At 48.5% G+C, this 23123-nt stretch overlaps 1 protein-coding gene across 1 annotated transcript; it reads right to left on the reverse strand.

Moving 5' to 3' along the window:
• Window positions 1-83: 83 nt before the first annotated feature.
• LOC135365957 (bifunctional arginine demethylase and lysyl-hydroxylase JMJD6-like) lies at window positions 84-18480 on the reverse strand. The gene is made up of 6 exons (XM_064598639.1): window positions 18454-18480; window positions 18147-18394; window positions 12889-13116; window positions 12640-12775; window positions 12435-12564; window positions 84-324 (listed from the first exon to the last, which is right to left on the reverse strand). The coding sequence occupies exons 1-6, from the start codon at window positions 18478-18480 to the stop codon at window positions 239-241; spliced, it is 855 nt and encodes a 284-aa protein (XP_064454709.1). The 3' UTR covers window positions 84-238.
• Between the last annotated feature and the right edge of the window lie 4643 nt (window positions 18481-23123).

Below are 23123 nucleotides of genomic sequence, written 5' to 3' on the forward strand. Positions count from 1 at the left end.
CGAAGTTCTATGGCGCCAAAAGTTTTTCCAATTTTCAAATTTGCTTCAGATTTGGTGAATTTGGTTCAATGAAGACACTGCAATGCAAACCAAGGTTCTAATGTTTATTTTTTCAGTTTAAACTATGGCAAGAAAGTAAAAGCTTGAAGTCAAGACATGGTTGCCTGGAGCATCGGAACTGTATCCTCGACCGCAGGCGACACTGTTGCTGCGCTTGCTTGAGTCAGGCTGTGAAGGATTAGTCGTATTCTGACCCGATGGCAATGCTCAACTCGTCCCCAATGATGAGTGTCTTGTGGTACCACAGGTTGGAATCCACCACAACTGTAGAGAACAAGAAAGAATATTTTGATCGGTCTTCGAAATTTGTTTTGCAATAACAACTGGTCAATGTCAAGGAACCCTCGTGCACACACACGCACACACTGACTCGGTCGGTCGGTCGGTCGGTCCGTCCGCCCGTCAATCAATCAGTCAATCAATCACTCAATGTGTTAGCGCTCTCCATTTTGTGTGGAATATTCTATTTTTTTTCTCACTCGCATTGGAGGCGTAGTAGTATAAGGAAGGTAGTACATATATTCACGAGTGACATTCGGACGTATCGGGTCGTTTAACCCGTTGTGTACCAGTTCATCGACTGCCGTCGCAAGTGGAGCCTCATCTCAGGTTACAATTTTTCCAAAATAGTTTTCTCTCTCCCACAAGGAACACATCTGCCCGTCAAACGATTAGACCGTTGACCATCTTTCAAATTACTATAATTATTTTCATCTTTCAAAATCGTTTTTAGGCAACATCCCTATCGTCATGGAAACCCTAGTAGAGCGGTACTATTGTGAGCTAGAATGACTGGTGTGATAACCGGCCTATCCAATGCATGGGAACGCTTGGTCGCCCCCGTGGCACCCAGCCACGTGCGATTGTTTACATGGATGCGCTGAAGCTCGCTGCACGCCTTGCGGAAGGATTTTTATGGGGATCCGAAATACTCTTCTGTTTCGTATCACATGCCCTTTCCGTGAAATGCAGAGGGTCGTACCGCGCCGTCCAAGAAACGGAACAGTGCCGATGGTGTCGATGGATGGGTTATCAGGGCATCACGAGCTCTTGCTCAGCACAAGGTCGTTGCTTGCTGCTTGAGGTTATGTCTCTCTCTCTTGCAATTGATAATCTGTTGCTTTATGTCGTGATACAACAATGATCATAAGTGATGCAACAGTGGTCGGTCTCTGCATAGCGCCGTATTCTCGCTCAGCCCTGAGGGATCCTTGCGCTTTGAGGAACCCTTCCAGTAGCATTGGCAATGCGTTGGGCGTTCGCTCGCTGCGCGTGCACAATCTATATAGGCAACTTGTACAACTTATTCCCCGCCGAAAAGCTGATAGCGTCCTCAGCCGGAATCGAATCCACAACCTGACGCCAAACATTGGAGGGATTTGGTGAGGAGGCCTCGATAAATCAGTGATTGTAAAGTACGGGTAGATTTGGTTAGACGAACTAGAATGGCTATTCCTTGCAATCTAACCGTACTTGTTTCTTCGCATTCGAAATCGGCACTCGCATAAGGGCCGCGTCCAGGCACAAGTATGTCAGGATTGTCTATCGAAGGTAAGGGAAGGGCCACTACAGGACCTCACAGTATGACCGAGACAGCCCGGTTTCCATAGAGAAATCAGCAGCAACAAATCGTTTGATATTATATTTTCACATTTCACACAGTTTTCAGAAACCGTTTCCCTCAGTGACTCACAGGTTAGGGCACAGGTCGGACTCGTGCGCAGTGCAAGAATTATCGAACCAGGGGGCTTAATCGCTTCATCGTCGTTACGGTCGTTACAAGCTAACGAGTGGCGGGAAATTCAAAAAGGCGGGCGGGAAATTTAAAAAGGTGGCCACGTGGTAAAACACGTGCAGGGCGCTCTTCGCGCGATACGTGAAGGCCGTTGTACACGTCACGCGCAATGTGTCACGTGCCCACCTTTTTGAATTTCCCGCCACTCGTTAGCTTGTAACGACTGTAACGACGATGAAGCGATTAAGCCCCCTGGTCATGGTTTGTGATGCGTATTCGTTCGCGTTTTATTAGGCCGGTAAGTGGCCGGGATAAGTAGGGAAGCGCACCAAGTGTGCGGACAAACAGTTCTTGACGGTCTAATCAGGGGTCAGATAAACCCTCGTCGCTTCGGACACTGACCGGCTGACAAACGTATAGGACCGCGCAGTACTTTACACACGATTGCCTCATCAAATATGGCGATCATATGTAGTACACCGCAACGTATTTGATGCGATATAGATTACATTAAAGCGTACGACATTATCTCCACTTGTTATCCCTTAACGATAAGCCACCAGACGTTTAACCAGACCCCTAACCTAGAGTACGCACAAGTGGAAAGAACTCGGCGATAATGTGCCTGCTGTTCACAGTCACATCATAACTACTGCTTATTGCTGGCTAGTTTCAAGAAATGAAACTCCATGTATGAATTGAAGGAAGTGTGTTTCGGAAACCCACTGCCTGTTTTAGCCCGTACAGCCTGTATGTGTACATCTCGCACCGTTTTTATTGTACACACCATCAGATCAGGGTAATAAAATTTATTTATATATATAACTAGCTTGTTGAATGCCAGTATTCAATAGCAAGCAATGGAAGAGCGTCGCTAAAGTTGGAAGTAAGAACGACAATATAAAATGTGCAATAAAATAAATATTACAGCGTTCTTGGTCCCCGAATATTCATCAGCTGAACGCGTGAAAGTGCCGGCAGTCAGACAACACTACTGGTGTTCGAATTTCTGAAGAAAAAGACTATAAATTATGGAACAGCTTCGTTTGCAGCGGACACACAAATATTTTCCGTAAGAACGAAGATGAAGAAAATAGCAGCGGCGCTCGGTATGTATCATGATACTTGATAACAGCGAGACGATGTCTTTCTGAAAGTGATAAATATTAGTGACCCCCTGAGATTACGGGGGTAACCCTGAATGCTGTATCAAAACAGGACGGTATACACTGTCTGCGTAGCATAAAAGGTGGCTACTTCGGAGCCATCTGCCTGCCTGTCTGGCGGCACATGTTGCTTGGGTGGCTGTCGGGGAGCGTTCTGGACCGACTTCATAGGCAACTCTGCCCAGCCTCAGACAGCACAGCATCTGCCCAGATTCGAACCCGGGTTACCTCCCAGTCTCGGGATGCCATGCCAGCATTAAAGGGTACCTTACATTTTAACACATAGTGACATCCAGCACCAGGAGGATCACCGCAGGTTCAGCAGGGTTCGTAGAGTGGCCCGGACTTGACCCCGTTTGGGGTTACTGGTTCTGCTCAAGCTATCTTCCAAAATTTGGACGGCCTTGGTAGGAGGATACCTGCTCCTAAGCCAGTAAAGTCATAAAGTTCTCTCTCCCTCTCTCTTTTATTCGTCATGATGTACTTTGCGAACTTGGCTGTTCTGTGGTGGCGTCCATGAAAACAAAGTACAGGTCACTGCTCAGCATGGAGGGAACACTGAGAGCTGCTGCGGTGAGAGTGCGCCCTTGTTTTGAGAAACGCTCACTTCATCCAGTAGGAAGAGTCTCGTCTGCTGGAACTCTTTTTGTTTTCCCCTTTATTACCATGCTTTCTAGTCCAGCTGATTCATTCTGATTATACGAGGGGTGTTCAAGTCAAACGGGGACTTTCTGTCTCCTGAGTGTACAAATGGCTCGCGCTACTTCTTGTTCGTGATTTTCACACGCGACAGTACTACGCGTTCACCACGGGGTGGCCCAAAGTTTGTGCAAAACAGAAGACATGTGCTGGAGAAGATGGCCGACAACGAGGTGAGTGCGCACATCGAACAGCGAATTGTCATGAAGTTTCTCATGAATGAAGACGTCAAGTCATCTGAAATTCACAGAAGACCTCAGGCTCAGTATGGCCACGATACACTTGGCCGCAGCAAAGCGCTTGAGTGATGCAAACGGTTCCGAGACGACCGTACTTCAGATAAGGACGATCCCGGCCGAGGCGGCTCAGAGCCCAATATCAGAGTTCCTGAGATCATCCAACTTGTGGAGCGCCTGATCCTCAAGGAACAACGGATAACATATCTCGAACTGGCTCGAAAGACGGACCTTACTGTGGGAACGTTGAACACTATCATTCATGAACACCTCCAGTTTTGGAAAGTTACTGCCCGTTGGGTCACGAGGCAGCTCTCCGTGTTTGACCGGCAGAGAAGACTGGAAGTCTCCCAAGAGCTAAGGTACCGTTTCGACACTGAAGGACAGCCGTTCTAGTCGGATCATCATGTACGATGAAACGTGGGTGCACCATTTCATTCATGAGTCTAAACGCGCATCAAAACAGTGGAAGCATCCGGGCTCGCCAGCTCCCAAGAAGTTCCGAAGTTGTGGGTAAGGTCATGGCCACGGTTTTCTGGGACAAGGCTGGCGTTGTTCATGTTGATTTTACGCCCAGTGGTACCGCCATCAATAGTGCATAACTGCATAATACTGCCAGGTTCTCAGGGATGTGCATAAGGTGCTGAAGCAAAAGCGGCCGCGCCTCATCACCAAAGGAGTCCTCCTCCTACAGGACAATGCACGCCCGCATACCTCGCATCTCACGACACGCACCTTAGAGGAACTTGGCTGAGAATTGCTGCCACATCCCCCTTACAGTCCAGACCTCGCCCCGACCGAATTTCATTTACTCCGGGCCACTGAAGGCGTTCCTTGTGGGCCGCCACTTCAGCTGCGACGACGAGGTCGAGAATGCGGTCCGACCATGGATGCTGCTGCGCCGGTAGGGATGATTTCTACGCTGCTGGCATCCAAGCCCTTGTGAAACGTTGGGAACAAGTGCATTAGTGCAGCTGCAGATTACGTTGAAAAATAAAACTAATTTCTCGCCTGTAAGTTCATTTTACTTTTGCGAAAAATGAAAGTCCCGGTTTGACTTGAACACCCCTCGTATATCTGCTGTGAAATAAAAGTCCAGCATCATTTTTGTGTATTGGTGTTCACATTCTTCAATAGAAAGCTTGTTGCATCGCGTAAAGCTGGGAAAGGGGGAGAGCAGTGACATAGTGCATAAACCCTGTTCTGAAATCGTAATAAAAAACCATTGCTTGTACGACGAAGGCATAAAATAGACAGAGTGTCCCTACCGGATGTGACTTTCTGTCCAAACAGGATGTCACCTTCCACTACTTCTAGTACGATGTTCGCGACGAATACATAATACACCGCGACTTTTGCTTGTCAAACGACGCGATTACATGTTATGAGGTAAATAAGGAGATATTCTTCAGCTTTCATAATTTCATGTCAAGAATTGGCTTATTCATTTTCCAAATACTCTGCATCTATTAGTACATGTCGCTGTTTTCGGAAATGGCGATTAAAAACAATTTTCAGCATGAGTATAGAAGGATTTGTGTGACTTTGAGAGCGTGAATCACGATGGTCAGTCTGTCGCGCCCAAAACTTTATACATTGTGCAATCACTGCATTATGCGATAAGCGCAATTATGTTGGGTTGTACAGCTTCGTCCAAACTTAACTTGAACACGGCGCCGGCCTGCGGAGCAAGAGGAACGACACCCTAGCGGCTCTAACTGGAATTATCGGGAGAGAGCGTCGAGGGCTGTTCTACTCGCATCACGGTGGTGCCCGTCTGAGAACTGGTGCTCCGCTTCGAACGGGCGCTGACGTTTACGTGGATATTTGTTATCTGCCCATCGTTCCAGTCTGTTCTGGACATTACTGCGGGCGATTGAAATCTTCGCCATCTGATCAGTGATTGTCCGCGCCGTTAGCACCCATGTCATTGGCATGCGTCATATTGCTGTAGTGGCGTCACATTGATGGGAATTAAGCAATAGAATGAAAGCAATGTAATAATAATACACGTAAATGCATTACGCTGGAAAAGATCGTTACTTAAAGCACCGGATTCCGCGCCACGTTGTATCATATGTTCGCGGTGGCCAGCCAGTTGACGAGCTTGTTCCATTCTCCCAGTGATTCTCCTTGTGTCGCTGTGTGCTAACGAAGAAGTTAAACATGTTAACTAAATAATGTGGAGTAGTCGGCGCTTTTATGAGTGCTACCCTTTATTTTTCTTCCCTTCTACCCTTTATTTCTTCAAACAACAACAACGAGAATGAGCAGCTTGCTATACGGCGAAATAATTTACGGTAAAGAACACCTTGTAGAACGTCGTAAGAATGGAATTTTCCATGCGACAAAATGTGGATCACAATGTGGTTACTCGCTCGCATTATTCACATATTCACTGTCCATTACCACTTCCATGCTGCTTCAAGAATAACTCGGGTTTGTTATGAGAGTGAAATTGTCTTGTAGCCCTTGAACGCGCAGAGCTTCTCCCGCGCAGTTAATAGCAAGGGAACGGCAGTTTTGAGGCAACTGATGCTTCACAGCGATCAGTGATATCAGGTGGCACAAGGTCACGTAATCACTACAAACAAGCTGAAGCTTTGCGTCTCCTATCATTGCCCATTCAAAGCGGAGCACCAGTTCTCAGATGGCAACCCCCGTGATGCGAGTACAGCCCTCAACGCTCTCTCCCGATAATTCCAGTTAGAGCCGCCAGGGTGTCGTCCCTCTTGCTCCGCATAGAGTCACTGTACCGGGGGAAGAGTACCGCAACCGCTCCGCGTCGTCTGCTGCGGCAGCCATATTGCTTCCAAGCCGCCGCGGATCGTGTGTTAGGATAGCTGTAGTCAGTGTTACATCGCGTTGATTTCGCGGCTGTGCACCAAACATTTTGTGACTTCCAGTGGTGGGACTCGGCTAATACTTAATGAAACAGGGCACGAGCGTCACTACAGTATAGTTTGTTCTATTCTGTAGCTAACAGACGAATTACGTTGGCGCGTGTTCGCCTCTAAAAGGCATCGTCGAGTCTCGTTTGCGCTCTATAGATGAGTATTTTTTTTCTTTCAGTTCACTTGTTTTGTGGATATAAAACTATAGTGCTCGTGTGTGCAGCTTCAGATTGACATAAATAACCTCCACCAGTTTTATTCTCATCTCTTCGCAATTAAATTTCTATTTCACACGTTCAATGGCTATGTGAATGCCAACGTTTTTTCACGCGCATGTAAAGTGCTGTGGGTTGTTCTTCCAATCCCCCGCTCCAACGCAAGCAGTTGATCTTCCATGAGGAGTAGACCGTGAGCTTCAAGTCACTACATTCCGTGTCAGGCTTTGCTTGTTTCTTTTAAGACTGCGACCTCGTCGAGGGGACCATCACATGACTTGTCTGCAGGTTTTTCCTGTGCATATTCCTCGATGCTCCGGTCACAGAAATTTGTGACGGTGTTGTCTTCCTCTGCAAAGTTGATTCACTCACAATTACAGCTCAATATTTAGGAATAGTTTCCATAACTCAATATTTAGGAATGGTTTTCATAAGTTTCAATAGTTCTCATTCTCATAGTGCATATCTACATATATTTCGACGCATTACCATCCTCCACTGCCCCTTGATCTTACACTATGTTGTCATCAACTTCAGTGTGCAAGTCTTTTGGTGACTCCTCGTAGAACTGCGTGCGAAGAACGGGGGATAGGAGCCTTCCTCAGCCTCGTAGGTGTCCGGTATGCAAAACTGTTTGGGACTGCCGTCCACTTCAACTTCTTTCGAATATCCTTGTCCTCGAAGTCGTCGCGTGTGAAGTGGTCCTGATAGTGGCGTTTTGTTAGCACCGCAGGACAGGGAACGCAATGGGAAGATCCAACAAGCACTACTTTGATACGCCCGGCTGTTCTACGCACAGTTGAACTGTTATTCAATACTGTGTGCAAAGGTTCTGCAATGAAAAATAAACACGCCACGAAATTTACCTCGCTCAAACGTATGTTATTCGTAGGCGCGAAGTTCTTACGGCAGGTTCTGTGCCGACCTACGCGTCTCGTCACTTTTGCCCGTCGGAATGTAGAAAAATGCTTTGACTGACTCTGTCCTGTTGCAGCACAACATCCAGACATAGATGGGTAGAAATCCAGCGAACCGGTAGTGATGTAGGAAGGGAGTTGCCTCAGGACAGAAGCCGCCGATATTTCGAACAGAGACTGCCCAGAAGAAGAACAGTCTCTGTTCGAAATATCGGCGGCTTCTGTCCTGAGGCAACTCCCTTCCAACATCCATCCATGGTTGTTCGTAGTTCCTCAGCTCTCTGAGATCCATTTCACGTACAAAAAACCAAGAACGGCACACGAACATACGCGCACATGCGTCCCAGCTATTGCGTTCCCCGTAGACCCGGCGGGAGGTTGGAAGCAAAGAGGAGGAAAACACACCACGTGACGCGCCTCGGCGAATGAGCAAGGCGGCGGCACGGGGAAAGCGAATGCGATACTCTTCCCCCGGGTACAGTGACTCTAGCTCCGCAGGCCGGCGCCGTGTTCAAGTTAAGTTTGGACGAAGCTGTACAACACTGGGGTGTAAAAAAATCCTGCAGCCAAAATTTTAGCAACCTTCCACCACGTCCCAAAACGGAAGATAAGCCGAGTGACCTTTTCTTGGAACGCATTGAGAGGCTGCCTTTACCACAACATTCCAAACGCGAACTCGTCCGTCCGTCGTAATCATATCTGCGAAGCGTTACGTATCCGCACGTCCACATTTTTTTCTCTCCCCCCGTATCTGCCATGGACTGCTTCAATTTCGCCCATCGCGGGAACTCCCTGGCGCTCCCAGGTGCTCTTAGCACATGGGGTCACGTGGGCGTGAGGGCGCAAGAAGCGGCAGCGAGCCGAGCCCTTGGTAGCCACCTATCGGCAGGCCCATCGTCATGACCCGGTTTCAGTCGCCGTTCAGCACGCCATTCATTCTAGCTCAAGATAGCAGTACTGTCTTCTGTGGGGCGACGCTGAGCCGTCACTGGGGTTTGCCAGGCGGCGACAATTCGCGACCCGGCATCAGACGATGCCTCTCCACGGCATCAAGAGCCCCGGCACCCGATAACGTATACCGGCCACGATACATCATGGAATGTTGCGTCACATAGCCTCATATTTAGCGATGCGCCCTCACCGACCATGGCAACCTGTTGTAGACTGTCCTGAGGATTTGCACGTCAGCAGCTGGCCTTTAGTACAGCTCGCACATATCTTCCACTCGACCTTTCGTATTGGTTCCAATCTTCAGCTTCAGGCAGCAGCCATTCAACTTTGGATTCACTCATGAGACATCAGGATCACTATCCTTCTGGAGACAGACAGGGGGACAAGGCGAAATCAATTTCTGACCCTTCTGTCGCGTTATGGGTTGCCGCTGGGGTTTCTGTCTGTTGGACAACTCATCGACTTCCTTCCTAGCTGCTGTATTGCTCACACACTGTAGCCGTGTCAACCTTAACTTTACATGTAAACATTGCGTGTAATGAAAACACCTTTCTGAGAACACCTAACTGTGGCACCTGTGGGACTGTTGAGGACACTGAACATATCTTATTATCCTGTCCACAATATCAGCAGCACAGACAATCTCTACAAGGTTCCTTAGCTCGGCTGGATGTGTTGACAGTGTGTGTGAGTGACTGATTGAGTGTCTTTGTCACTCATTGCTTTTATTGTAGATAGCCATTTGTGTTTTCCGAAGTGATCTGGAGTAGCCGGCTCTAGTAATGAGTGCCTATTTCTTCATTTTTTTTCGGTTCTTATCATTTCAACTCAACCTTTCTGAGAAGGCTGTTTTATACAAGATATTTTTCCATAGGTTAGTAAACTTCATTTCTTAATAGTGCAGTTAAACTAGCTCCAGGACAGTTCATGCTCATCCTTCGACAGCAGCAAAGACGCCCCTTTGTGTGCACAGTGTTATGAACATCAAATATCGCAACATAATTATAACGTGTACAGAAATAAAGAAAATACCTGCACGTGGTTATTTTCCATAAAGGGACGTAATATGTAAAGCGCACCGTGTACATGGGGGAGAGAGAAACATATTTAGAGAAAGGGCACTCTCTGGGAGATGGGACAGCCGAGTGGGTGGCGAAATCGTGCTTATAAGCTAGAACGCTGCTCAGCATAATTTCTAACACTGCATGCTCTATATTCTGGCATTACCTCGCACTGCTCCCATGTTCCTTGTGAACAGAAATCAAGCTTTGCTTAAAGCATAAATTTTCTGGCTATACCGTTTAAGTCGCCATCAACCCTCTTCGCTTTTGTGCATGACGCATGCAGGACCGGCGAGAAGGGAGAGCAGCCGGGGATGGAGCCTCGGTACCTGGCATAGAAATCTTAAGGAGTATGCTAGAAGGAAACCTCCAAAACTGGGACGTACGGGCGAGGGGAGCGCCATATTGAAAAAAACTACTGTTGCCGCGGCGCATGCAAAGAAAGGAATCCAGTAAGCATACAGCAAACATAACGCCAAAAATGTTTTTGGAACAGTCACACACCGCCAGAACCCATGAAACCGTATGATATACGAAAACACATATACACACACACACACACACACACGAAGAAACAGACACGACACGGACGCCACATGGGGACGCCGTCTCCGCCGCTGCCTCAACCAGCCTTGACTACAAGCCTGGATAGGGCGTACACTGACAAAATATGTAGCCGACGGAAGCAGAGGACCGAGCAAGTGTTGCAACAGTTTTTGGAAATGTGGCTGCTTTCACGGGCTGGAAATATACGACGTTTCCTCGGCTGATTCAATATGGCTGCCTCCGAGCGCATACATTGAGAGAAGGAAGAGCCCCGTTCAAGTGCTTTGCTCTCCTCCGGTCCTCCTCCCCAGCTTTCCTTCTAGCCTCTCCCCTTAAGATTTCTATGGTACCTGGGCCTCTTCAGGGGACCGTCCGACTCAAGGCACGACGGTTGCTAGTACCAGGAACTAAGCCGATACATGTGGTTCACTGTGACTTGACGGACACACGCAATCATATAAACCAGAAGCACTAAGGCAGTGTTATCGAGACGTAAAAAGAGGACCCGGGCAGGACTCGTCCCCGTGGCTTGTAATTTCTCTCATCGACCCTGGACGCAAGTGTAGGCACTTACTTTCGGGTTTTCGCTGAGTGTGTTCTAAACGATGACCTCCCCACTAACCACCATTTAAATAAAGTTGCGGTTGTTCTGAACGACAAGTGCGATTTCCCTTGCGATTTCCCCTGATTTCCCCTGCGATTTCCCTTACAACCTTTTCATAAAGCCATGACCTCTGTTTTTTCATTTATTGCTGGAGTCTATGCCCGGTTCGCGAAATTTCGCGAAATCTTCGAAGTTACTATAGGTATGGTGGGCTAGAAATACGGGTGTGCCAATCGGCCTATCCAATGCATGGGGAAGTGGGGTCCCTCAAATGAAGGATAGATCGAGTCGTCGCTCGCAGCGAACCATGCGGATTCGCCACGAACTACAAAGGAAAACTAAGTCTCCACCTGTGTCTCAGTGTAACCAATAAAACATTTTTGATGTCGAAGCTTTCTTCAGCGGCAACTGTTCCTTCTGCTTGCATTGATGGTTGTCAATTAGAGGACAGTACGTCGAAGTCGTCACGTGACAACGGCAGACGGGTGTGCCTAATGGCACGCACCTGAACGTCTCGATGTGATAACACATGCCATGCTGTGGATGTTCGTTCGTCATCTTATCAGTAAAGCGCGTGGGCGTGTACATGCTTTGATTCCCAAGTTCGGTGGAGAAGAAAATAAATAAGTAAAAAAAAAACGCTATCTCGTCTACTTCTTGCTTCGACAGACGTAAAATGAAGGGGTTCTCGTGAAATAATATTCCACTGGTGAAAATATTTCTAACATTTCTAACATAGAGTGAGATCAGTAGACAGCAGAATGGTTCCTGTTGTGGTTTCGCAGTGTACTAAGGGCCACAACAGATTTTGTTCGTCAGTTTGTGATAGTATACGAGCGACACGAAAGTATCGTCGATTCGCCTATCTTCACCTGCTGAGAATCTTTGTCACAGTTTTGCGGCGTTTCGTATGAAACCTGTCTCTCTTGCCGTAAGTCATAAGTCGCAAGACATGCCACTGTCGTCATATGGTACTGTGTTAATGCTTGATAGATTGCTGTATAGAGTTTCTTGTTTCGTCGTGCTGCCTCAGTTCAAAAGCAAACAAATAAAAAAGCAGTGAAGGCCAGCCGCGGTGATACCTGCAACAAAACAACTGATAACGAGTGACTCGTGTCCTTGTTTGTCCGTATCGCATCCCAAGCACTGACATTCGCACACCAGCGCTCTTGGGCAAACTGCAGTGGAACATCACGTGACTTAGGAAAATCCGCCAGAGCGCGGCCCTATCGCGGACTTCAGCGTCCCTGGAGCATCCTTCATTTTCGGGTACCTGAAAAACTTGCCGATTGGCACACCCGTATTTCGAGCCCACCATACTATAGGTGAAGGAACAATGTCGTTACTAACTGATTTCTCCTGGATCAACAACGACTTGCAGATTGTGACAGTCAGCGTAGCATTCCGGTACCGGTTCCAAGTTCCATTGCTTCCGCCCCCGAATTTGTGCCTGCCAAGAAGGCTTGCCTACATGGTCGATCTGGAAGCGACGCGTTGGCTCTTAACGAAATAAATATCACTGCAATTGCTGGGCTCTTGAGCTCTCACTACTCACATGCATGTGGGCACCATAGCCAGGGCTCCCCATGAAGATCCAGTCTAGTGTTGACCCCTCCGAATGGTCCGGCAGGAAATAGGGCCTCTGGTAGTGCTTACGAAGGATGTCTGCCACACTAGGATTGCAGTTGCTCCTTGAAAAGATATCGTGCATTTAATGTATGCATCGTGTATTTAACGTATATACGTGCATTTAACGTAGACAAGCAAGTTGCACAACTTTGCACTAACGTGGAACCGCACGTACCAGCCAATGTACCAGGGACTTTTGGCACGTTCGGGACTCATATTGAATACATCGTACAAGTTCTTGAATTCTGTCTTGTACGGGAAGAACTGGCAGTAATGCTTCGACGAACTAGTTGTTGCTGCGCCTTCATAAAGGTTTCTAAAGAATGTCAGTGAAAACGTTTCCAGCGCTGTCCAGTTGTGTGCAGCATCCGTTATCACCAGTGGCACGCCGGAATATGCATACCTGTAGGACACAGAAGAATAGTAAAGGCTCATAAACTAAGGAAAATTAGCCCTGTACTCAAGGTAAGTCATGGTTTTTGGTCATGGTAAGTCATGGTAAGTCAAGGTTTATTCGCTTATTAAATAACCGAATATTAAATTGATTGCAGCGAGCTGTGTTGACAACAATAAGAACGGCTACGTCGCCCAGCGGGAAAGTCCGTGATGGGATACAGAAATCGCCTGCTTTTGCGCGCGCTAGTGCACTGACGTGAGCAGACGACTTTCAGAAGTGACTGGGGACAGCGGTAATTCTCGTGCATTTTCCTTCAGTTCTCAGGCGAAAAACGCACATTCTAAGCAGTGGCCACATGGTGGTTTAGAGCAACTATGTTAATCCTCAGAGACAAGTTAAAAGTCGAAGGACAATCCTACCCACAAATCTCAAGTCGTCGACCATCGGCGTGCGCGGTCGCATTACAGCTCCGACCAAAAATATATTACGCGCGCTTCAATAACCCCCCTTTCACACTGGTCATGTTTCGAAATGAAGTGTCGCTGACGCCGTACATAGAGAAAGAGTGCATGTTTATTTAAAAATCGCTATAAATACTCGCAGGAAGAAAACACGTGACTTAGTTTCCACGTATCCGATTATGTCCCACATTATCGGTGACCCAGTCAATGCACGGGCTACATTTTCCGCTCGCGGACACATATGTCTGAGTGTCCCCATTTCGAGAGCAAAAGGGACCAGGGTGTCGGAGCGAACCGAAAACCAGAACGGAAAACCGAAAAAAAAAAGCGCTATTTTGGTGCGAACCGGAACGGAATCGAAACTGTATACGTTTTTTTCGCCCAGGAGGGAAACCGAAAAAATTATTTAACGGTTTCAAGTCCACAAAAAACTACGCTGGTTTGGACTACGAATAGGTGAATGAAACTGAGGTCGTGTGCTCTGAAGTCATGTCATGGATACTTTACGAAGGTTACGGTTACGATGGAATGTATGCCGGTATACCATGACCATTATGCTTCCTTTGTAACGTTTTATCGTTCGCGCACAAAGGCTTAGAGGTACGTGTGACCGGTTGTGACTCTCTACCGATGTGCCGTAGTGTTCGTTTTAATTTCATCCGCCCAAACTCTCCTCAACTAAACAGCCCCCAAGGGGGCTGCATAACAGATTATCTGTCGGTAATGTCGCGCAACGCGTCCCTTGTTTGAGAGCAGCGAAGTTGAATACATTTATGTATCCCCGAGGGCAAGCGCGTGCGAAGCAATGCCTCTTTTGTGGACAGGACACGAGGAAAACGAAACGGAGCCGTCGAGCGCGGTTGTGAGTGAAGGTGTTCCTCGATTTGCGTCGTACTCGTGCGGTGGTGCCTGCTGGCTCGGAAGCAGCAAGAGACATTCGGATGCGACACGATCGCACCAATCCAGCAAGAAAGTACTTTACGTATGACATCACGACAAACAAGTCCGTCTATATGATGCGCTTCAAGAAAGGAGAAAGCCTATTTGAACAGACCTACAGGAGCCAGGAACTACAAATTTCACAGCTGCCTATTCATATTAAATACCATGTATGCGGAATAAACGGTTTTACAGTTTGCAAGATTGATTTTTTTTTCTGGGAATAAATATGCCCACCAGAAGCGGAACCGGTTAAAACCGGTATGACCCGTATTTTTTTTTGCTCCGGAGCAGAACCGGTACCGGACCGTTTATGATAGAACCGGAACGAAAACCGCAACGAAAAACGTTTCGGTTTGACACCCTGAAAGGGACGACTGAATGCAAGGTCAGGTTCAATTCAGGTTCAGGTTCAACTGCAGGTTCAATTGCTATGAGCGGTGACGTACCCGCAAGCCGACGTCACGCGTGACGTTGCATGAGAGTGACGCGCAGGTTTCGTCGTCTGCTATTACGGCACGTTTCGACAAATTCCTCAAAAATGACTTGGTTATGCTGAACGAAACTTTGACGGTTGCATGTTTACAGTACTCCTGAAGACGGTTTTGGCTGAGTTCGGCTTCGGAATCGCTCCGGCTGTACGAGACCGTCCCTTTGAATGTGGTGTACCGTGTGCCGAGATTTCGACAAAGAATCCTCAAGTGGTCAAAGTAATCCACAGACCCAACTACTGTGGCGTCGCTCATGATCGCAGTTGTCTTGCGACATAAAGCGCCCAATTATCATTATTATTATTACACCATTCTATAGGTGGCATTGTTACCTGCTTCAAGTGGTAACCCTTGCATGGGGTGCAACTTTAGAACCTTTGAGGAACAACATATGTAGCAGGTCAGTTACCCCCAAAAGGTGTAACCACTCTACCCATATTTCTGAGAGTGCAGTGCTGGTATAGCGACGTTTGGGCTATAAATTCATACATCACGCGCAGCCAAAGAGCTTCGGCTGCCTTTTCCTCAGGGTAAGTCAGTTTCTGGTAAGTGGAAAGTGCAGTAAAATCTAAGAAAAACGTTTAGTACTGGGCTACAATTTTTTCAGTTAAATGTTGTCCTCCAACCTGCTTAATCGCAAAGTAACCACCGTAAGCTTATCGCCATGCACAATAACACCTTCTAAAGACCGTTAACTTTTGAGACATCATCATTGTCAGAAAATTACGAAGCTAACCAATCCCTTCTTACAACAAGGAATGATACGGAAACCCACACCGAAGATTTTTGTTTAAGTTTAATTGATACAAGCTTTCGCGTGGAGGTCCACGCTTCTTCAGGTTCAGGAGATCTTCAGGTTCAGGAGGAGGTTCTTCAGGAGGTCTACGCTTCTTCAGTGAAGAAGCGTGGACCTCCACGTGAAAGCTTGTATCACTACATCGGTTCAGGCTTCTTCAGGTGAAGAAGCGTGACCTCCTGAAGAACCTCCACGTGAAAGCTTGTATCAATTACACTTAAACAAAAATCCTCAGTGTCGGTTTCTGTATTTTGTTCATGTGATCTACAAGTCCCCTCTTCGTATACGCTTCAACAAGGAATGATGGGACATCATCGATAACGGAGGGTCAATGGAGGCTTCAGGAACCACCCATGAAAGGCTGGAGTAGCTTTCACAAAAGTGATTAGTTCCAAGGGAGACATAGTATAAGCACCATCGAGTTTGCCCCTTGAAGTCAAATAGATTATACTGCTCTTCGTAGCACCGTTCCTCTCCCTCTCCCTCTCCTCTCCCTGTTTGTTTGTTTGTTTTTCTCTTTTCTCTGGCTCTATTGTTGCACCCACAAACGCGTTTTGGAGTAGCCAGTCTTGAGTGGAATAACATCTCCAAATTTTTCTTTCATTCCCAATGCAATCAAATCGAAGCCCTGTAGTGCATGAGCAACCTACTAATCTGTACAGAGCGCTCGAGCGCTCTCCCTCATTCCAGTCTGTTGAAACTGGTACAATCTGGTAATTCCCGTTGTAGTTTAATTTTGAAGAGAAAAGTACATTCATGCTTTAAATTAAGGACAATAGCAGTGCAGGCTGCTTCACCACTCATGCTGTAGCGAGAATCTTGTTGATCATGCAGTATATTGAACTAAACCTTAAACTGGAAGAAAAAGAAAAAAGATAAGAAAGGCGGCTCCGCATTAGTGGGAAAATAAATAAATAAGGACAGAGAAACTGCTTCCCGCAGCTAAGTGCCTGTGGAGATCGACATAGAATCCACAGCGCACATGTTTTACAGCGAAGAAATCTCTCAATATGCTGTGTGTTTTCGCCCGCGACACCCACGCATGGAGTACAAGTATACGAGGGCATACTGGGCTAATGATCATGAAACATTTCTTCGGGTATGGAGTTTCACTCTTGCACCAGTGCTGTTCAGAGCTCCAAGATAGTCCTAGAAGGTGTATAACGCTGTGGAAAGCGTCTTCCGAGTGCGAACCAATCATGCTCAATGGGACGTAAATCGGAAGAGATGTCCTCACTTTGCAGGCGCTCCTTGCTAATAGCGGCCCGATGAGGACGCTTGTCGTCATGCATGAACAGATGTTCCGCTGCACCCCTATTTCGTCGGACATGTCATTACAGGTGCACACCACCATGTTTCTGGTTATTCACTGACCCTCATTCTCATGGAAAAGCGTGTGCAAACCTAACATCATGCCGCGCCACACTACAATACGCACTGCCGACAACGACGATACTCTAGGATGATGTACGCACTAACTGAATCCCATGTTCTCTCCAGATGAAGACACAGAACATGTACGACTGCAAGGTCAACTTGGATTCGTCACAAGAGATGACACGTTAGTCAGCTGTCCAAGCACGATGTCTTCGATGGGATGCATTTAACGGGACGCATAATGAATGCATGCGGTCATTTACACCATGCTCATTTACCCTAGACGCCCGAACACGGTATGCGTGGAAACAGTAGTCCCTAATATGAGCTCCCGCAATGCTCCCCCTCTGTCGTCTTGCAGCTAGTGACAAAAAGACGATTTTGTGGCGCGTTGTAAGCAACGGGCGTTTTGTATGGAAGTCGTCAAAACAGCGAAGACGAAACTGTGAAAGTCATGCGGATCATTACCACCCTAATTTGGCCAACCTCTAGTCAACCGATGACTCTTCATCGTAAAAGGTCATCATATGGGCTCGCTGAGCCATACTCATTCAATATACTGCATTGTGACGCCGCAAAAACAGACAACGCACAATTAGCACACTGCTTAATTTTTGACCGTGTGCGTAGCTGTGAGCAAGATCTCTTGTGGTTGAGGAAGTACAGATACAAACAGATGACTCTCAGCAGCCCCAAGAAAGTACTAACACAAGACGTCAGTAGTCGTTCTATCCACCTTTCGATCGTCGTTCGTCACGCATTACAATAGACGCATAGTTAAAGTTAAGCATGGTTTTCCCGTTGCCCGTTCAGTAGCTTGCTTTCTTCGTGCTTCATCTTATTGATCTAATTGAGACTTCGTGGTTGTGTCTGTCCCTTCGTGTTCGCTAGTCTTGGGGTTTTACATCATGCATCATCTTATTGACTCTAGTAATTTCTGACTTTATCACCAGTGCAAACTTCTCATCCCACCTTTGTTGAAACTCCTGTGGTGTCAGTTTCTGACGCCGTTCCACTTGCGAGAGGCCTTTGCATATACTACAATCCACGGGTGGCATGAAGGCATTCTGCACCTTTGGCGGCGTCTCCACAAGGCAGAACTCCCTTTCGACGTCCGACTGCCACAGCCAGAGCTTGATCCAGCCCTCACGGCAGTGCAGCTCCAGGTACCACACGAGCGCCAAAAGAACGACCGCCAAGCTGAGATACGTCTTTCTGGTCTGCAAACAAGGTTCACCATTTTTATCTTGATTTAGCACTGCGCGGAAACTCGAGTCACGTGAAACGCGTAACTGGTAACAGCCATGTAGCGAGATGGAACGGAGAGAGGTATGTGCATAACGATGTGAAAGTTCTTCAGCAGGACGCACAGGGAACTGAAGGACAGCGTGGAATCGGTGAAAAACTCTGTCTACGTAGTTGTCAACGTACAAATTTATACGCCACTGCTTGATTAAAATTCATCTTTGGAGTATCGGGCCGGTGCATTTACAATGACGCCACAGAACATGCTGATTTGGAGCACAACGTAGCATGTAAAGATATCTCATCAAATAGAATCTCGCTTAAGGCCGCAGAAGGAGAATTAGAATACTAAATCCTATGTTTCACTGTGTCACTGACAACAGTGTATCATTCAGGCACCGTAGCAGAAATATCACGCACCATTATACGCATGCACACAGATACATGCACTACATACATGCCTATCATAGACAAATATGTGCGAAACGTTGAACGGATTTACCCTCTGCTGCGCAGATTCAACAGGAACACAGGGAATGAATTCATGAGAAAGGGCCATAAATACCTTCTACCGCAGAAGTTGTATAAAATGTGCACGTGCAAAGGGAAAGTTGCATTGTAACCGCTGTATTCTAGGAGTGAAATTCGATGTTGTTTTAACCAAACGGTGTATTTCTCAAAGCCGAAAACGTCACCACAATTGTCCGCTCTGCTTGAAGCTCACTCGGGACACTTGAAGGGGTGCTAAATGGTGGTTCAGCGCACCTTGAGTGGATAGAACGGAAGGGAAAGGCGCTGGGGCAGAGTGTGCTTCGAGAACTAAAGAGGGGACCGCTCGAAGCGCAGATCTAGGGATACCGGAGGGTGGAGCGAGAACACAGCGGAAAAAGAGGGTCCTATGAAGCGCACTAGACTCCGGCGATGCCCCAGGACGAAGGAAGAGTGCAGGGGAAAAAGAGGGTTCTTTGAACCACACTCTAGGCTGCAGGGATGCCTCAGGATGGAGCGAGAACACAGCTGTCTGACGGTGGGAGTAATATGGCGCAGGTGGACCACGACGAGGATCGACACGCGCCTGGAGCACCCGCTTCTCAGTTCCACAGGCGCGACCATGGAGATAGGCCACCGTCATCGCCTCCCCGTGGCATACCATCATCATCGATCGGGACTCAGCATGAGGAACTCCGCCTCCTCTACAGGTCCCTTGGTGCCAGGGGACGAAACCGGAACTGAACCGTAACCGAACACCGCAAAACAAAAAACGTCATTTTTTTGCCGAACCGAACCGTAAACGTTTTTTCTCTCCCCTTGAACGAACTGGAACTGAACCGAAAAGATATGATGCGGTCACCGGTTCGGCAGACGGTAAAAATGCTTATACCTTCCCACTCGACTGCTTCCCACCAGCTCCCTGCATCGCTCGGAATCTTGCCGAATTCATAGAGCGGATATATCAAATTGAAAACCCATGAAGTGGTGAGTCAATGCACCTCCTACAGCCTCACCTCCAAAAGGTTCACGGTATCCACGTACATTTTTGTGACTCGAGGTGTTAAAAAAAAAAGATGTGCTACAAGACAGCTACACTTCGCATTGTTGCCTCGGTTGCTTCCTTTCATTCAGCGTCGCAGTGTGAAGGCGACGTGGATTTTACCTTACCTGCCTTTAACAGGACAACAGGACAACGACGAGGATGGACAAGCGCCTGGAGCACCCACTCCTCAGTTCCACCGGCGCGGCCACGAAGATGGGCCACCGTCATCGCCTCTCCGTGGCATACCATCATCGCCGGTCGAGACTCATGTAGAGGGACATTTGGTGACCCGAACTATGAACACCAAGTTCGGCGTAATTCGGCCTCTTCAACCATCCCAAATTGTGCAACAGCTTCACCGGCACGGTGCTGAGCATCCCATTCTTGAAGCCTCCCAACCCAACGACGCCCTGCGTTCACGCGACGGCCCGACCATTCAACTGCGACTCGACTTCTTCGAACCGGCTCATTCACACGCCACGACCTGGTCACATTTCCAAAGGCTTCCTCTGCTCGGCAAGACCACATCTGTACAGCAGACGCCATATTGCGAAGCACATCCCTCCGGCACACATGCGCTTCACAGCTGGATCCGCCTTCACTCCTGCCGCACCAGGACGCTCTTTCACTGCCGCCGCGACACTCGAGCCTTGCACTCACCTGCCGGTCGCGGCAGTCGCGGCAGCCGACACCACGGCACCTTTTAGCCGGCGTCTCGGCATCTCACCACGGCTCGCACAGCCTCGCCTCACTCACCCAACCTGGGACTCTCGGAGCTTCGGCTCCCGTGCCGGTCACGGCACCCCAGGACCACGACACAGACCGCGTCTCACTCTTTCCCACTCGTCTCTGGCTGACGGATCGTTGTTGCCGTTCATCACTAGCTGTGATTGATCACCAGCGTGTGCCGTACCATGCACCTGTTCAAGCGTGCACGTCATCCACGGTCGCCTTCGCTGTCCTCCTCCAGTGAACTCGTGGGTTTCTTCCGATTTATCGCCGCTCCGCGTCTGGGGGGGGGGGGCGTGATGTGGCGGACTTTGGACAACGACGAGGATGGACAAGCACCTGGAGCACCCGCTCGTCAGCTCGGCCACGAAGATGGGCCACCCTCATCGCCTCTCCGTGGCATACCATCATCCGCGGTCGGGACTCATGTACAGGGACACCACCTCCTCTACAAACCTAACGTTTAATGTCACTCTTTAAATTTTAATAGTTCACAGTGACATCCACAAGCAATGCGGGCACCTAGCGACAACGGGAAAGAGGTTGGCGTGTGGTCCAGAGCATCGTGCAGACTGCAGACCGTCTAGGTCTGGCACCAGCTAGACGCCGAACTAAGAGACGCGACCTCTCTTTTTCTTTAGAAACTGGCGAAAGCTTTTTGCACTGGAGTTAAATGGTTTGCTGTACACCATTTCCCATCACTTTTAGGTACAGTAAAGGATTATCTGCAGAGAAATGCGTGGTTCTTTGTAGCTATGAAGTGTAGAGGCGAGGGAGTAAGAGGAAGAAAGGAGGAGCAAGCGATCGCCAGAACCCAACCTCTCACATGTGGTACACTGATTAGCATAGCATACGTAAACTGGTTCGAACCGATGAATATTGGTTCAAACCGTTATTTTGCGCTGAACCCGAACCCGAACCGAACCGATAACTTTGAACCGGAACTTGAACCGAACCCCAAAAGATAACGGCTTCGAGCCCTGCTTGGTGCGCACTAGGAGCTTGGGGTGCCCGATGGCGGAGCGGAAGCACAACGGAAGAAGAGGGTCCCTGGAAGCGCACTAGGCTCTAAGGATTCTCGAGGGCGGAGCGAGAACACAAGAGAATAAGAGGGTTCGTTAAAGCGCACTAGGCTCTAGGAATTCCAGTGGGTGCAGCGAGCGTGCAGTGGCAAAAGAGGGTCCCTTGAAGCGCACTAGGCTCTAGGTATGCCTGAGGGTGGAGCGAGAATACAGTGGAAGAAGAGGGTCCCTCAGGCTATAGGGATACCCGAGGGCGGAGTGAGAACAAAGTGGAATAAGAGGCTCCGCTGATGCACACTAGGCTCTAGGGATGACAGAGGGCGAAGCGAGGACACAGCGGATTGATAATAATTCGGGGCTTTACGCCGCGAGATAATGGCGGAACACAGTGGAATAAGGGGGGGGGGGATATAGGTTTGTTACAAAAAACAACAAGAACGAAACAGGGGAAAGGTTAGCCTGGCTCCAGAAGCCGACTCGCTATTCCCGCTTATAAAGGAAAAATAAAAGGAAGAAAAAGAAAAACAAAACGAAAGGAGCGAAAGAAAAGGGGCGCAGTCACAGGCTCAACGCGAGCCCTGTGTCAGTAAGGATGCGTACGAGTTCCCTTCCGACGCGCCACTGAATGGGGCGTTGCAGAGGGCAGAGTAGCGTTGCCAGCGAGACCTCCCTCAGCCCTAGGGCAGCTAGCCGCTCCATCAGAGTGGCACGGGGAGCGGCGAACAGGCGACAGTGGAGGAGTAGGTGGGAAGTGTTGCCCTCGGTAGAGCAGGCTGCACATGTAGGGGTGTCAAGCGTGCTGAGTTGGAAGAGCCGTGTTGGCGTTCGAGCCACGCTTAACCGCAGACGGTGGATAACAGACGCCTCCCTCCTCGTGATGTTTGGGGGAGGGACGTATTGCATTTTTGGGTCGATAGAGTGCAGAAATGTATTGGGTGAGATGGCACGTTCTATGAAATCTCGGACACAGCGAGAGCGCAAGCGACGTATTTGGAGCAGGCAGGCTGACATTGAAAGCGGGATGCTGAGACTCAAGGCAGCCGTGGTATGGGCACGTTTCGCAGCAATGTAGGCACGGGTATTTCCGGACAGCCCGACGTGACTGGGTACCCACTGGAGCCGTACGCTGTGGCCGGAAGCCAGGAGCCCGTTGTATCTGATTTTTACAAGCGTCCGAATAAGGGGGTCCGTTGAAGCACACGAGGCTCTAGGTATGTCCGAGCGTGGAGTGAGAGTGCAGCGGAAAAAGATGATCTCTTGAAGCGCACTAGGCTGTAGGTATGTCCGAGCGTGAATCGAGAGTGCACCGGGAAAGAACGATCCCTTCAAGCGCACTACGCTATGTTTATGCAGAGAGTCTTTATGCATTTCCGAGGACAGAAGGAGAACACATCAGAATAGGAGAGTCCCTTGAAGCAC

The sequence above is a fragment of the Ornithodoros turicata genome, chromosome 1 (assembly GCF_037126465.1).
Source record: "Ornithodoros turicata isolate Travis chromosome 1, ASM3712646v1, whole genome shotgun sequence".
Lineage (NCBI taxonomy): Eukaryota > Metazoa > Arthropoda > Arachnida > Ixodida > Argasidae > Ornithodoros > Ornithodoros turicata.

Excerpts from the sequence above, each read along its gene's own strand:
- LOC135365957 (XM_064598639.1), bottom strand. The coding sequence starts at position 18,480 with ATGGCTGTTACCAGTTACGCGTTTCAC. Across the intron at positions 13,117-18,146 it reads CCACAGGAGTTTCAACAAAG|GTATGCATATTCCGGCGTGC; the intron begins GTGGGATGAGAA and ends TGTGTCCTACAG. Across the intron at positions 12,776-12,888 it reads AGTCCCTGGTACATTGGCTG|GAGCAACTGCAATCCTAGTG; the intron begins GTACGTGCGGTT and ends TATCTTTTCAAG.